Genomic DNA, 16,587 nt, shown 5'->3' on the forward strand with positions numbered 1-16,587 from the left:
TTAAAGTCACTTCCTCACTTTGTTCAGGGTTCTATGTGTTTCACTGATTTAAATGAGTCGTTGCATTGGTTAACTGCCGCCTCATATAAATGAAGCATTGATAAAACTGTTTTACTGTTAATTGAACGAAAAAGTTCTGAAACAAAAATCTGGAACCATTTATTCAGCTCGCTAGTTTCATTATTTCCCTATAAACAATATTTCAATGTATTTAAGAAACCAGGAGAAACGTGTTTTTAAATGTTGGTTTGAGAAGTTTGGGTGTTCTCCTCAGTGACAAGCTGAACTAACTGCAGCCGGACCACCTACAGCAGGAGGGAGCTCCAGCTCTCCAGGCGGGAGTTGTGGGCCCCCAGTGGACTGAGGGCTCCGGGACCCCTGTGGCCGGCCTGGTGGTTGAAGTAGTAGATTGAAGTCCTGCGGCTGGCCAGTGGGGGGCCTCTTCCAGGCACCATGTTGGAAACGGTGGAGATCCTCCTCCTCTTCCTCTGGCTGGACGCATGGTGGCGGCTGTAAGGAGCAGAGTCTCCTGCAAACACCTGAGAGGAGTTCCTCCGGAGGCAGCGAGGGGCCCGGATCCCGGGCCGCGAGGCCGGGGGGAGCTGGGGCGTCTTTCTCAACACCTCAAGGACGGTGGAGGATGGAGACAATTGCGGATCAAGGGACCAAGAGACATCGTCCACCTCATCCAGTTGCTCCGCCTCTGGGAGGTGACTGGATTCTGATTGGCTGTCGCTGGCAGTGAAGTAATCGCCACCCTCATCGTCGCCGTCTGATTGGAGACTGCTGGAGAGTGAAAAGATCCTCCTGTTGTTGGCACCTCCCCTCCCCTCCACCTGCTGCTCCCCGGCAGGTAGCCCCGTCCCTGGCCCCTCCTCCTCCTCCTCCTCCTCCTCCTCAGTCATCTGGATCAGACTGGCGAGCAGCATGGACGGCCCCAGAAGGTGAGTGTCGATGGTTCGCAGCTTCCCCAACTTCCTCCGGCGAACAGCGAACCGTGGGTTGAGGCCGGGGGTGGTGGTGCTGGAGCGCCTGCGAGCTTGCCCCGCCCACCCAGTGCTCCTGGAGGACTCGGCCAAACACCCCCTGTCTGAAGAGGGCCGCCCTGCCTGCAGCTGGACGCTGGACCGTCGCCGCTGGGTCAGGCTGGAGGAAGGAAGCCCCACACTGGAGCTGCGGCGGGCCCTACTGGTCGGCAGCACCACGCTGGGCCTCCGCTGGCGGCAGGATGTGGCCTCTGCATGAAGAACAGCTTCCTTCCTCTTAAAGTGACGACGGAAGAACGTGGCCATGTTGGACGCAGAGAGGGGGCGGACCCCTGAGACACTGGTCTGTGGCTGTTGGATGTAAAACCCAGTTAGCTTTACAGGTAGAAGCTACATGTTGGTGCTACACCCATGATGGGATGTGTAGAACCACTTGATCACCACAACCTCTGACTGTCATCAGGGAAATACCTTCGTCAGCCTCCGATTCACAGATCCAAGACAACATGGAAACGATTTCCTCTGTTTTTAAGTTCTATTTATTTATGAACAAAAAACGTTTGTTTCCAGGTTTGAAAATCTCATAATTATCCTTGAAGACATTTGACCACGGAATGAAACTTTATATTTTCTCACTAAAAGGCCTTTGATCCATAACTACATGACATTTTAAACCGTACTTCCAATCTGCAGAGAGGTGCTGAAGGTGAGAGTGAGAGTGAGAGTGGGGGTGGGGGTGAGAGTGGGGGTGAGTGAGGGTGGGGGTGGGGGTGGGGGTGGGGGTGAGGGTGAGGGTGAGAGTGAGGGTGAGTGAGGGTGAGAGTGGGGGTGAGTGAGGGTGGGGGTGGGGGTGAGTGACGGTGAGTGAGGGTGAGAGTGAGGGTGAGTGAGGGTGGGGGTGGGGGTGAGAGTGAGAGTGGGGGTGAGGGTGAGAGTGGGGGTGAGTGAGGGTGGGGGTGGGGGTGAGGGTGAGGGTGAGAGTGAGAGTGAGAGTGAGGGTGAGGGTGAGGGTGAGTGAGGGTGAGAGTGAGGGTGAGTGAGGGTGGGGGTGGGGGTGAGGGTGAGAGTGAGGGTGAGTGAGGGTGAGAGTGGGGGTGAGTGAGGGTGGGGGTGGGGGTGAGTGACGGTGAGTGAGGGTGAGAGTGAGGGTGAGTGAGGGTGGGGGTGGGGGTGAGAGTGAGAGTGGGGGTGAGGGTGAGAGTGGGGGTGAGTGAGGGTGGGGGTGGGGGTGAGGGTGAGGGTGAGAGTGAGAGTGAGAGTGAGGGTGAGGGTGAGGGTGAGTGAGGGTGAGAGTGAGGGTGAGTGAGGGTGGGGGTGGGGGTGGGGGTGAGGACGAGAGTGAGAGTGAGGGTGAGGGTGAGGGTGGGTGAGGGTGAGTGAGGGTGGGGGTGAGGGTGAGGTTGAGAGTGAGGGTGAGTGAGGGTGGGGGTGGGGGTGAGGGTGAGGGTGAGAGTGAGGGTGAGTGAGGGTGAGAGTGAGGGTGGGGGTGGGGGTGGGGGTGAGGGTGAGCTTGTGAGTGAGTTAGTTAGTTAGTTAGTTGTCTAGTTTGTAGTTAGTTAGTTCTCTAGTTAGTTAGTTAGTTAGTTAGTTAGTTAGTTATGTTGTTAGTTAGTTAGTTAGTTAGTTAGTTGGTTAGTTGTGTTGTGTTGTTAGTTAGTTAGTTAGTTAGTTAGTTAGTTATGTTGTTAGTTAGTTAGTTAGTTGGTTAATTGTGTTGTTAGTTAGTTAGTTAGTTAGTTAGTTATGTTGTTAGTTAGTTAGTTAGTTATGTTGGTTAGTTGTGTTGTGTTGTTAGTTAGTTAGTTAGTTAGTTAGTTATGTTGTTAGTTAGTTAGTTAGTTGGTTAGTTGTGTTGTTAGTTAGTTAGTTAGTTAGTTAGTTAGTTAGTTAGTTAGTTATGTTGTTAGTTAGTTAGTTATGTTGTTTGTTAGTTAGTTAGTTCTCTAGTTAGTTAGTTAGTTAGTTAGTTAGTTGTGTTGTTAGTTAGTTAGTTAGTTAGTTAGTTAGTTATGTTGTTTGTCAGTTAGTTAGTTATGTTGTTAGTTAGTTAGTTAGTTAGTTCTCTAGTTAGTTAGTTAGTTAGTTAGTTAGTTAGTTAGTTAGTTAGTTAGTTAGTTAGTTGTGTTGTGTTGTGTTGTTAGTTAGTTAGTTAGTTAGTTAGTTATGTTGTTTGTCAGTTAGTTAGTTAGTTAGTTAGTTAGGTCTCTAGTTTGTTAATTAGTTAGTTCTCTAGTTAGTTAGTTAGTTAGTTAGTTATCTAGTTATTTAGTTTGTTCTCTAGTTTGTAGTTAGTTAGTTCTCTAGTTTGTAGTTCGTTTTTCTCTAGTTAGTTAGTTAGTTAGTTAGTTAGTCTTTGAACAGTCTGCAGGTGTCGAGTTGTGTCCAACCAACCAGATCAACTGGTTCAGCTTGATCTGACTTGACCTCTTCCCTGTCCCCTCCATGCATCTGGTGCTTTATGGTCTGTTTGACTCTAAATGATCATAATTCACTTAATGAACATCAGCTGTTTGAAGAAGACTTGAAACTAGAGACTGAAACTATAAGACGTTATAAAGTGAGAAGAAGAGTCACTTTCTATAGACGTCTATAGAAACTACCAGTGGAGTCGCCCAAACCCAGAAGAAGAATTTACACTTTACTGACAAAGAAGTTTTTCAAGTTCGAATTTCAAGTACAAAACCCTTTATGTACAAAAAGTTTATATCAATCAATTAATCAAATATTATTTATATAGTCTCATATTCACAAATCACAGTTTGTCTCATCGTCTTTAACAAGGTAAGACATCGTCTGTTCTTCACCCGCAACAAGAGTCAAACTGTTAATATGCTGATGATTCATGAAACTATATCAGTTTCATTCTGGTTCGTTATGTCAGTGAGTAAACTGTTGATCAACTTCAGAATAAAACCTAACGACACCTGTGAGAGAGAAGAGAGGCTGCTCGCTCATTACAACACAGACAGACACACACATGCACACACATACACAGAATATTTGTCTAAGAAGGTTCAATTGATAAAAAGTTAAAAACATTACAAACCAAAGAAATTCAAATAAAACACACAGCAGAGAATTAAAAGAAGCTCAAGGAGACGACTGTTCAGTTCAATGAGATACAACCTGAGAGGAAGAGTTAGTCGTCCTAAACTGAAGAAGAAGAAGAGCACACTGAGAGAGGCAGGGCGAGAGAGGCAGGAGCACATAGAGAGAGGGGGCGGAAAAGAGAGAGAGAGAGAGAGAGAGAGAGAGAGAGAGAGAGAGAGAGGTCATGGCTGCTGTTATAAATTAAGTCTTTTACCCTGAATCTACTGATTAAATAAATAAATCTGATCTGGGATTAGCGTTGTCTCCGTCTCTCTGTTGATGTTCAGATTGATCAGCTGATCCAGGACCAGTTCCATCAGGAGCCTTTTGTCACGGCTTGCTTGAATGCAGCTCATCCACAGATGAATGGAGCCGCCGGCCCACTCCAACATCCCAGAATACTCTTCATTAACACTTGAAGGCTCCGGTTCTGCTGCATTATGGATGTGATGAAACAATAGGATCTGAGGCTGTATGTTAATGTGTCCTCAGGGTCTCTGCTCCTGAGGACAACGTCCCTCACTCGTCAGGTCTCCTACAGGACGACCTCCCAGTCAGATCCTCACAACATCCAGTCCAACACAAAACAAAGATTCTCTCTCACCGTCGTCAACTCATCTGAACAAACACAACATAGAGATACTAATAATTGACAGCTCAAAGTCACTAGTGAAGAACAGTTGTAAAGGTCTTCTGGTTCTTCATGTGTCTGGTTAGAAGGTTTCAGACAAACAGTTTCACAGATGTTTGAATCATTAAGAAGGTTTGAGAGGTTCTTTAGTAGGTGTCAGTGAGAATCTTATCTTAGCTGTGGCTCCGATTAACGCAGTAAAGTTCATCATGATGATATTAACAACCACTAGGTGTCACTGGCCCATTTGTTCTGTGTGAACTGATGTCAGGCAGAGCTCCGCTCTCGACAACACGAACAAGCGTGAACACACCCACATCAGTGACTTAGAAACATGTTGTTTGAGTTGATGCTTGGTATCATCTATCAAACCAAGTCTCTGATTGGCCACAAACATGAATGTTTATAACTAAACCATATATCATTTCATATATGTATATATATTGTTTCCTCACGACTGAGCCGGTTCTTTAATCAAACGACAGATTCACTGGAAGAGGATTAACTGGTTTCTGTCACTTTGTTCTCATACTTCATGCTCACACATAACATGTTACATGTACACTTTACATGATATAATATAATAATGATAATATACTGTGAATTAAACTGAGTAGAATGAACGTGTTACTACATGTTAATGTATCAAGTCTAATGATTAATAATAATGTAACTGACCATAGAGAGAACTTTTACTTTGATAGAAAACATTCACTAATAATAGTGTTTATTTGATCGATTATTCGGTAGCTGATACTGATGATGTCACTGATACCGATGATGTCACTGATGCTGATGATGTCAGTGATGCTGATGATGTCACTGATGATGTCACTGATACTGATGATGTCACTGATACTGATGATGTCACTGATGCTGATGATGTCAGTGATGCTGATGATGTCACTGATGATGTCACTGATACTGATGATGTCACATATGCTGATGATGTCACTGATGCTGATGATGTCAGTGATGCTGATGATGTCACTGATGCTGATGATGTCAGTGATATTGATGATGTCACTGATGCTGATGATGTCACCGATGCTGATGATCTCACTGATGCTGATGATGTCACTGATGATGTCACTGATGATGTCACTGATGCTGATGATGTCACTGATGCTGATGATGTCACTGATGATGTCACTGATGCTGATGACATGGGGCAGCTGCAGACAGATGTTCTCCAGCTGCAGCACCTGGAACCACCTCTATGACGACTCATCTCTGATTGGCTGAATGCTTCACTTACTCACATGAGGGGTTTTTATTTTTTTTTATTCTAAGAAGTTCAGATTATTTATCTGCTCTTTTTATTTCCCTGGATGATATGATTTTGATCTGCTGTCAGTTATTATTGTTATTTATAGACTTTATGGTTTAATTTTCCGCTGTAAAAAGAGTTTGTTGGTATAAAATATTGAATTGAACTCGGAACAGAGTACAGCTCTGTTGAGGTTGTGTCAGACCAGGTTCAGACTGTGGCTGTGCTGCCCCCCTGTGGTCACAGCAGACATTGTTGGGTTTTATCAGTCACCATGGAGACAAAGCTTCTCTCCTGGAGGAGGAGAGAGTCAGATATGAAGATCTGAGCTGTCTCCTCCTCTTCCTCCTCCCTCTCTTTTTAGTTCCTCCTCCTCCCTCTTTTTTTGTTTCGTCTTCCTCCTTCACCTCCTCTTCATCTTCGTGCTCCTCCCTTCTCCTAGACCAGTCTATTTATAAAAACAGGGCCAATGAGTGACAAAGATAGTTGTAGAAATGGGTCTGACTAATCCCTGGGTCCTGAAGGCTTCAGCTGCTGTGATCTTAGTGTGAACTGTTTTCATTCCAGTGAGGAGATGATTGATCCTCTCTCTCTCTCTCTCTCTCTCTCTCTCTCTCTCTCTCTCTCTCTCTCTCTCTCTCTCTCTCTCTCTCTCTCTCTCTCTCTCTCTCTCTCTCTCTCTCTCATTCACATCTGTGGCTCAGGGGGTAGAGCGGTCAGGTACATGTCAGGAAAATGTCAGGAACATGTCATGAACACGTCAGGGACATGTAAGGGACACGTAAGGAACACGTCAGGAACATGTCAGGAACATGTCAGGAACATGAGAGGAACACGTCAGGAACACGTCAGGAACACGTCAGGAACACGTCAGGAACACGTAAGGAACATGTCATGAACATGTCAGAAACACGTCAGGAACATGTCATGAACATGTCATGAACACGTCAGGAACATGTCAGGAACACGTCAGGAACATGAGAGGAACACGTCAGGAACACGTCAGGAACATTCAGTAGTTTGACTCTTGTTGAAGAACAGAGGACGTCTCACCCTGTTTAAGACTATGAGACAAACTGGGACCTGAGAATATGAGACTATACTAATCAAATGTGATTGATTGATTAAATATAAAGCCTTTAAATATAAAGCCTTTAAATATAAAGTATTTGAATATAAAGTATTTGAATATAAAGTATTTGAATTTAAAGGGCCCATCCAGGGTAAAGAAAACAACAATTTGTACAATTTAGATGAAACACACGAGTGAAAACATGACTAAGATTATTTTTAATTCAGTTTCTGCCAAAAGATAATTTCAGGTAAATCTTACACACTGCAGCTTGAATACAGACATAATAAGAGAGAGCAAAATTATAATAGATTTTTGAACACAAACATGGAGTAATCTCAGTGAAAAGAAGAAATTCATTAAAGAGTCCATCTTCCCTTTGACTCTCGGGAGGCATCTCTGATTAAACCCAAAATAACCGACACACTTCCACGTGCATCCGTCCAGGTTTGATCTTCTCTGAAGTATGATGTCATCAACAGGCTCTCACAGTTGTGTCTCTGTCGCTTTAGATCTTTAAGATTTTAATTTGACAAATGCTCCTATAGATAAAACCAAGCTGATGTAAAATCGCCAGTTCCAACCACGGACTGGAAACAAAGACGTCGACACCTCGAACGACAAACAACAAATGAATCCTCCACTGACGTATCTGCATCTTGTTTACTGTCACATGACGTAAACACAACAGAAGAAGAACCTGCGATTGGTTCTTCCCTTCACTTTTCATTCTAAGGAGCGAAACTGGATCAGTACTTTGCTGAAAGTCCCCAGTTGGCTTCAGTCACTTTATCCTTTTTCTATAATAGAAGCTAAATGAAATGAGGAAGAGGAAAGTTCTTCGTCCTCCTGCCTGTCGTCTGTCCTCTGTGGTCTTCAGATTGAACCTTCTCCTCCGGAGCCAAACATTCCCTCCAGACCTTCACAACGTTTCTGATGAGCTGCTCTGTCACTCGTTAAGAGCAGCTCCAATTAGAGGAGCCGGGAGACCAGACCAGCACCTGAACTGGTTTCCTTTGAGTCACTGAGGAGGTTTCACCACCTCTGACAGTGTGGTGGTCCACCTGCTCACACCAGTGTGAGAGAGTGTGTGTGAGTGTGTGAGTGTGAGAGAGTGAGTGTGAGAGAGTGAGTGTGTGTGTGTGAGTGTGTGCGTGAGTGTGTGTGTGAGAGAGAGTGTGTGTGTGTGTGTGTGTGTGTGTGTGTGTGTGTGTGTGTGAGTGAGAGTGTGTGACCGAGAGCGTGTGTGAGAGAGTTTGTGTGTTAGTGTGTGTGTGTGTGTGTGTGTGTGAGTGAGTCTGTGTGAATGAGAGTGTGTGTGTGTGAGTGTGTGAGTGAGTGTATGTGAGTGAGAGTGTGTGTGTGTGTGTGAGAGTGTGTGTGTGTGTGTGTGTGAGTGTGTGAGTGAGTGTATGTGAGCGAGAGTGTGTGAGCGAGAGTGTGAGTGAGAGAGTGTGTGTGTCAGTGTGTGTGACTGTGCGTGTCTGTTTGTGAGAAGATTTATCAAATGATCTCTTTGTTTAAGAAATTAATAGATTCTTAGTTTCTGATCATTCAATAGTCCGATGATTGTTTGACAGAAAACTGTGAAAAATAAAAAGAGGCATTTTGAACTTTGTGTGTGACTGAAGATTTACAGACGTGGATTCTGTTTCCAGATGTGAAGATGAAACTTGTCACATGTGGAAACATCTGTTAGACTCGTGCTAAGTGACAGAGAGCTGAACACTGACCTCCTGCAGAAGATCCTCAGGCCGGTGAAGCTCCTGGCGTGGCGCTGGCGTGGGGCGGCTGGCAGCGGCTCGGTGGAGGTGTGAGCCGGCTCCTCCTCTGGATCCTGCTGCCGCTCCATGTCGGCCTCCGTCAGCTCTGCTGCTGCTCTGCTGCTGCTCTGCTGCTGCTCCACCGTCCAATCACAAGTTCACGTGTCAAACACAGGAAGTAAAGCTCAGCTCCACTTTACAGCAGGAAGTGAGGGAACCAGTTCTGACGCCCAGCTCCTCATCCTCCCCTGCCTCCTCCTCCTCACCCTCCTCATCCTCCCCTGCCTCCTCCTCCTCACCCTCCTCATCCTCCCCTGCCTCCTCCTCCTCATCCTCCCCTGCCTCCTCCTCCTCACCCTCCTCATCCTCCCCTGCCTCCTCCTCCTCACCCTCCTCATCCTCCCCTGCCTCCTCCTCCTCACCCTCCTCATCCTCCCCTGCCTCCTCCTCCTCACCCTCCCCTGCCTCCTCCTCCTCACCCTCCTCATCCTCCCCTGCCTCCACCTCCTCATCCTCCCCTGCCTCCTCCTCCTCACCCTCCTCATCCTCCCCTGCCTCCTCCTCCTCACCCTCCCCTGCCTCCTCCTCCTCACCCTCCTCATCCTCCCCTGCCTCCACCTCCTCATCCTCCTCACCCTCCTCATCCTCCCCTGCCTCCACCTCCTCAGCCTCCTCATCCTCCCCTGCCACCTCCTCCTCATCCTCCCCTGCCTCCTCCTCCTCACCCTCCTCATCCTCCCCTGCCTCCTCCTCCTCAGCCTCCTCATCCTCCCCTGCCACCTCCTCCTCATCCTCCCCTGCCTCCTCCTCCTCACCCTCCTCATCCTCCCCTGCCTCCACCTCCTCATCCTCCCCTGCCTCCTCCTCCTCACCCTCCTCATCCTCCCCTGCCTCCACCTCCTCACCCTCCTCATCCTCCCCTGCCTCCTCCTCCTCAGCCTCCTCATCCTCCCCTGCCTCCTCCTCCTCACCCTCCTCATCCTCCCCTGCCTCCTCCTCCTCACCCTCCTCATCCTCCCCTGCCTCCTCCTCCTCACCCTCCTTATCCTCCCCTGCCTCCACCTCCTCACCCTCCTCATCCTCCCCTGCCTCCTCCTCCTCATCCTCCCCTGCCTCCTCCGCCTCACCCTCCTCATCCTCCCCTGCCTCCTCCTCCTCACCCTCCTCATCCTCCCCTGCCTCCTCCTCCTCACCCTCCTCATCCTCCCCTGCCTCCACCTCCTCACCCTCTCCTGCATCCTCCTCCTCACCTTCCTCATCCTCCCCTGCCTCCTCCTCCTCACCCTCCTCATCCTCCCCTGCCTCCACCTCCTCACCCTCTCCTGCATCCTCCTCCTCACCCTCCTCACCCTCCTCACCCTCTCCAGCCTCCTCCTCCTCATCCTCCCCTGCCTCCTCCTTCTCATCCTCCCCTGCCTCCACCTCCTCACCCTCTCCTGCATCCTCCTCCTCCTCACCCTCCTCATGCTCCCCTGCCTCCTCCTTCTCATCCTCCCCTGCCTCCACCTCCTCACCCTCCCCTGCCTCCACCTCCTCACCCTCTCCTGCATCCTCCTCCTCCTCACCCTCCTCATGCTCCCCTGCCTCCTCCTCCTCCTCCTCCCCTGCCTCCACCTCCTCACCCTCCTCATCCTCACACACACACACACACACACACACACACACGCATACAGTTGTTATGTTCTAAGGTGTGAAACAGAGGAAGATGAACATTATTGTTGCCCCCCCTCCCACAGAGGTTTTCCATAAAGATGGAGAAGCAGCCCTCACTCAGAGAGAGAGGGAAGCGGAGGTCAGGCCCACGTGCACGGATCTTCACCATGTGCACGTGGAGGCTTCCTCCCCTGGGCTCCCGCTCTGAGGCAGAACTGAAGGAGGAGCCGGGTTATTTTTGACGACCAATTAAAAGCAAGGTGCAGCAGGTCAGAGGGCGGGGCTTGAGTGACCTCCTCTGGATCCCAGGTGTCTCCATGAGGTGATCTCTCAGTTTCCTTTAAGAACATTAACTTCTACTTGGTGTAAACCGGTTTCCTCTGGTACTTCATAGAGTCACATTGTAATTTAGGGACTAAAGAGTTTTGTCTGACGTACGTACATCCTGTTGTCATCACCTATGTGGGCGGAGTCTACATATACTTGACCCTGATTGGACGGCGTCTGGCGTGGGCGTGTCGTCAGGTTGCCATGGTAACACCATGACGTATCACTAGCAGCCTCAGCACCAGTCACAGTACTCCACAGTACTGAAGAACTAAAGTACTAAAGTACTCCACAGTACTGAAGAACTAAAGTACTAAAGTACTCCACAGTACTGAAGAACTAAAGAACTAAAGTACTCCACAGTACTGAAGAACTAAAGTACTAAAGTACTCCACAGTACTGAAGAACTAAAGTACCAAAGTACTCCACAGTACTGAAGAACTAAAGTACTAAAGTACTCCACAGTACTGAAGAACTAAAGTACTAAAGTACTCCACAGTACTGAAGAACTAAAGAACTAAAGTACTCCACAGTACTGAAGAACTAAAGTACTAAAGTACTCCACAGTACTGAAGAACTAAAGAACTAAAGTACTCCACAGTACTGAAGAACTAAAGTACTAAAGTACTCCACAGTACTGAAGAACTAAAGTACTAAAGTACTCCACAGTACTGAAGAACTAAAGTACCAAAGTACTCCACAGTACTGAAGAACTAAAGTACCAAAGTACTCCACAGTACTGAAGAACTAAAGTACTAAAGTACTCCACAGTACTGAAGAACTAAAGTACTCCACAGTACTGAAGAACTAAAGTACTCCACAGTACTGAAGAACTAAAGTACTAAAGTACTCCACAGTACTGAAGAACTAAAGAGCTAAAGTACTCCACAGTACTGAAGAACTAAAGTACTAAAGTACTCCACAGTACTGAAGAACTAAAGTACTCCACAGTACTGAAGAACTAAAGTACTAAAGTACTCCACAGTACTGAAGAACTAAAGTACTAAAGTACTCCACAGTACTGAAGAACTAAAGAACTAAAGTACTCCACAGTACTGAAGAACTAAAGTACTAAAGTACTCCACAGTACTGAAGAACTAAAGTACTAAAGTACTCCACAGTACTGAAGAACTAAAGTACTAAAGTACTCCACAGTACTGAAGAACTAAAGTACTCCACAGTACTGAAGAACTAAAGTACTAAAGTACTCCACAGTACTGAAGAACTAAAGTACTAAAGTACTCCACAGTACTGAAGAAATAAAGAGCTAAAGTACTCCACAGTACTGAAGAACTAAAGTACTCCACAGTACTGAAGAACTAAAGTACTAAAGTACTCCACAGTACTGAAGAACTAAAGTACTAAAGTACTCCACAGTACTGAAGAACGAAAGAGCTAAAGTACTCCACAGTACTGAAGAACTAAAGTACTCCACAGTACTGAAGAACTAAAGTACTAAAGTACTCCACAGTACTGAAGAACTAAAGTACTAAAGTACTCCACAGTACTGAAGAACGAAAGAGCTAAAGTACTCCACAGTACTGAAGAACTAAAGTACTAAAGTACTCCACAGTACTGAAGAACTAAAGTACTAAAGTACTCCACAGTACTGAAGAACTAAAGTACCAAAGTACTCCACAGTACTGAAGAACTAAAGTACTAAAGTACTCCACAGTACTGAAGAACTAAAGTACTAAAGTACTCCACAGTACGGAAGAACTAAAGTACCAAAGTACTCCACAGTATTGTAGAACTAAAGTACTAAAGTACTCCACAGTACTACAGCACTCGACAGTTCTCCACAGTAGTACAGTACTCCACAATACTCCACAGTACTACAGTACTCCACTAGTTCAAATGCACCAAATTAACGTCCTCGTGGTTCACACATATCGTCGGAGGTGAAGACTGCAGCTGCAGCTTCTTCTTCTTCTTCTTCTTCTTCTTCTTCTTCTTCTTCTTCTTCTTCTTCTTCTTCTTCTTCTTCTTCTTCTCTTGTTTAATTCTGTCTCTACTCCCTGTGATTGGTCCAAAAGTCCAAACTCTCCAACAAAGTGTTTTCATTCTGCAAACCAACAGAACCAGGTTCAGTCTGATCCAGACCCAGAACTGCTCTTCTGAACCATGAACCTAACATACTTGTTGTTGTGGGGTAGGAACACGTCCTCCAGTAAAAAGCCTCTAAATCACATCAGCCTGTTTATTTTCACAATGATGGCCTCTGTAATACTGACCTTGGGCACACACCTACACACAAACACACACACACAGACGGACCTGGACCTGGACCTGGACCTGGACCTGGACCTGGACCTGGACCTGGACCTGGACCTGGACATGGACCTGGACATGGACAGGGGATAGCAGATCCTCATGGAAATATAAAACTAGCTTAAAGTGCTTTCCCACACAGCTGTGATAAAGAACTACTAACCAAGCTACAGACACCACAGCAGCATGGTGAACTAGAGGACTCCCTATAATATATATATATATATATATATATATACCGAACTCATACAATGACATAAATAAAAGACAGGAACTGATACTGACGTCTAGTTTTTATTTGTCCTCTTTGTGAAGCACTTTGTAATGGCTGTTTTGAAAGGTGCTATATAAATAAAGTTAATATTATTATTGCAGAGACTGTGTGTCAGCATTAACATGTATCTAAGTCAAAATAAAGAGCGTGTGCCTGAAGTGTGTTTTAGTGGTTTGGTTTTGACTTTGAAGTCGGCGGCAGGCGGAGCCTGGTCTGCTCGGAGCCGACATGAAAGCCTCCTGATTGGTTTAACGTGACGTGATCTTACTTCTGAGAAGAGTTGAACAAACCAGTCTCTCGTTTTCAAAGGCAAGCAGACGCAACAGGAAACATCATGAGAGCAGAGACAGTTAACAGGAAGTGATGATCCCCATCAGACACCTGTCAGTCACAGGAAGGAGGCAGCTGATTGGTCTCTTCACACGTGTAACAAGCTTCTACAAAGTTATATGTCCCTGTATCTGTCTCTGTCTATATCCTAACACAATGCATGATGGTTACAATTTTGTCCGACTTCATCAACATTTGCGAAATGTCCCCAGGTCACGTGACCTTGACACATGGCGGGAGTGAACTGGCTCCAGTCAGACAGATGTTCTCCAGCTGCAGCACCTCTGTGACATCACAGCTCTGCTCTGATTGGCTGAAGGCTTCCCTGACACACATGACGTGTATTATGTTTCAGAATTCAGTATTTGGAATGTGGTGATTAATAAAGAAGAAAAACGTTGTGTGTTTAATTCTCTCTAGAGACGATGTGATGACTTTAATCTCCTGACAATTAGTGAGTCTGTAAATTGTTCACTTGACACCATAATTTACTTTTTCAGCTGAGACAAAGTTCTCAATTAATTTTGGTCTTGCTTGTTCTGCGTGCAAAAACAGAGGAATATTCAAACATCTGTTTCATCTGCAACTAAAAAACCAAACGCCTCCAGATCAGTCAGTAGAACGTGTCCGACTCGACGTGCGTGTGTTTTAACTGCAGCGCTGCAGCTGCTGATAGATCAGGGCCGATACAGCCAGACCCAGTCAAACGAATCTAATGTAACAATGATAATCTGCAATATAGGGCATAAACCCTTCTCCTCCATGATAGCAGATGGGAAATGAACCAAACTAAAAAATCTCAGTAGACGTTAAATAAATATGTCACGGATGGTTTCTGTCATTTCTGGTCGTTCTTATCTCACTGATGCTTGTTCAAGTGCTTCTACAGACAAACACTAAAACAAACTCTGCTCACTGTAATATATATATATATATATATATATATATATGTTGATCTGTGTTGTGTCGCCCTCCGGTGGTTTCTGTGTGTCACTGCATCTGAACTGAGCGTTGAATCGACAAAGAACAAACTAAAAGCTGTTTATTTGTTTACAGTGACTGACATGAAGTATTATCAGAGTTTAAACATAATGTAAATATATTAACTAATTGTTGTCTTTCTCGTGGTTCAACTAAAATGTATCCAACACTGATGGAGGATCAGTTACAAATCGTTTTCTACATCACTGAAACTAATCAATAGATTTAATATCGATCAAATCAGAACACACTGGAATGAACCTGTGTGCGTGTGTGTGTGTGTGTGTGTGTGTGTGTGTGTGTGTGTCTGTGTCTATCTACCGTTATGAGGGACAATTCTGGTTGAATACCATCCTTGTGAGGACCTTTTGTCTGGGCTGTTTGAGGGTTAAGACTTGATGTTAGAGTGAGAGTTAGGTTTAGGTTTAGGTAAGGGGCTAGGTACTGCCTTGTGTCAATGAGTGTCCTCAAAACTATAGAGAGACGTGTGTGAGAGGACACACACTTCATGTGGTCTAGTTGTGTTGTGTCGCCCTCTGCTGAAGAGACTGTGGTATAACAGGTCCTGACTTTGAACACTGTCTTCAGACCTCACCTGAAGTAAAAGGTCAGTGTCTCCATCTCTCTCTGTATATCAGATCTCTCTGTTTATTCATTGATTGATAAATAATTCTGATATTGATTCAGACAAATATCAGACGTCTGAAAAAGTCTTTACTTGATCTTTTACCTTTACTTTCAAATGATGTATCATTTTTATTCTATTTGATGTTTTGTTCTGTTGTTTGTTGATGTGTCCTCTTTGTAAAGCATTTTTAAAGCTGCTATATACATATATACATTAATTTGCATAAACACAACGTTCCTAATTAAAATACAGTCAAGAAAAAAAGGCCTAAAGTTTCATGATAAAACTAGTTACATATTTTATATAGATTTTTTTACCAGTGAACACGTCTCCCACTGATGATTGAGTATCAATAAAGGTTATTGAAAGAATATCAAACTGCAAAAGAGAAGAGAATAAAGAAATCATAATAAAATAGAAAATCTCAGATCAAATACACTACATTACATTACATGATATCACATTACATGTCACTGAACACGGTGAACACGGTGAAGAAAAAAGAAAAGTCTATCTTGTATTTATTTATTTAATTTATTTAGTTCTGCTGGAACATGACGGACTCACAGTTCAGTGGTTTGAAGCTGCACTCGCTGCCAGGTCTGTTTCCTGTTTGTTTTAAAAATCTGACATAAGGAAGAAACTGAGGAGGAGGAAGAGGGATAAGAGGAGGAGATGGAAAAGTAAGAGGATGTGCAGTAGGAGTATAAGGAAGGGTAAGAAGAGGAGGATGAGGAGTAAGAGGAAGAAGAGAAAGAGAAAGAGAAAGAGAAAGAGTAGGTGCAGGAATAGTAGAAGTACGAGGAAAAAGACGAGGGGGAGGAGGAGTAAGAAGAGGAGGAGGGGTAGGACGAAGAGGAAGAAGAGGAGAGGAAGGAAGAGTAAGAGGATGTGCAGGAAGAGGAGGTGGAGGAAGAGAAAGAAGAGATGCAGTAGGAGTAGGAGGAAGAGTAAGAAGAGGAGGAGGAGGAGGAGGAGGAGTACCAGGAGAAAGAGGAGGGGGAGGAGGAGGAAAAAGAGGAGATCCGGCTCCTCCTCTGAGGAACAAACACAAATAATCGGTTACATAATTAAAAAAAACAAATAAACAACAACAAACTGCTCTGCTGAGTTCAACTCCTCGAAGCGCGTGCATGTGTGCGCGCGCGCTGACTTTCTCTCCATAGAGTTTCAGTGAGTTTACATCCGGGTTTTTTCCCTAGGCAATGGGAGTCGTAGCACCGCCGTTCCTTAGGCAAAGTGAAATAAATTCGCCGCACCGACACAAAAACTAGTCCGCTTTCCGAACACATTTCCCCGCCGCGTCGCTTC

The 16,587-nt window shown here is 45.4% G+C and overlaps 1 protein-coding gene across 1 annotated transcript in view; it reads right to left on the reverse strand.

Annotated features, from left to right (window-relative positions):
- The window catches only part of dgkzb (diacylglycerol kinase, zeta b), a 16,380-nt gene extending 15,088 nt beyond the window's left edge, over positions 1 to 1,292 (reverse strand). Inside the window, exon 1 of the mRNA XM_053426309.1 lies at positions 310 to 1,292. Coding sequence (XP_053282284.1) covers positions 310 to 1,292 — 983 coding nt within the window. The remainder of the gene's footprint in view (positions 1 to 309) is intronic.
- Positions 1,293 to 16,587: the final 15,295 nt, after the last annotated feature.

Source organism: Pleuronectes platessa, chromosome 7 (assembly GCF_947347685.1).
Source record: "Pleuronectes platessa chromosome 7, fPlePla1.1, whole genome shotgun sequence".
In the NCBI taxonomy this organism is placed as follows: domain Eukaryota; kingdom Metazoa; phylum Chordata; class Actinopteri; order Pleuronectiformes; family Pleuronectidae; genus Pleuronectes; species Pleuronectes platessa.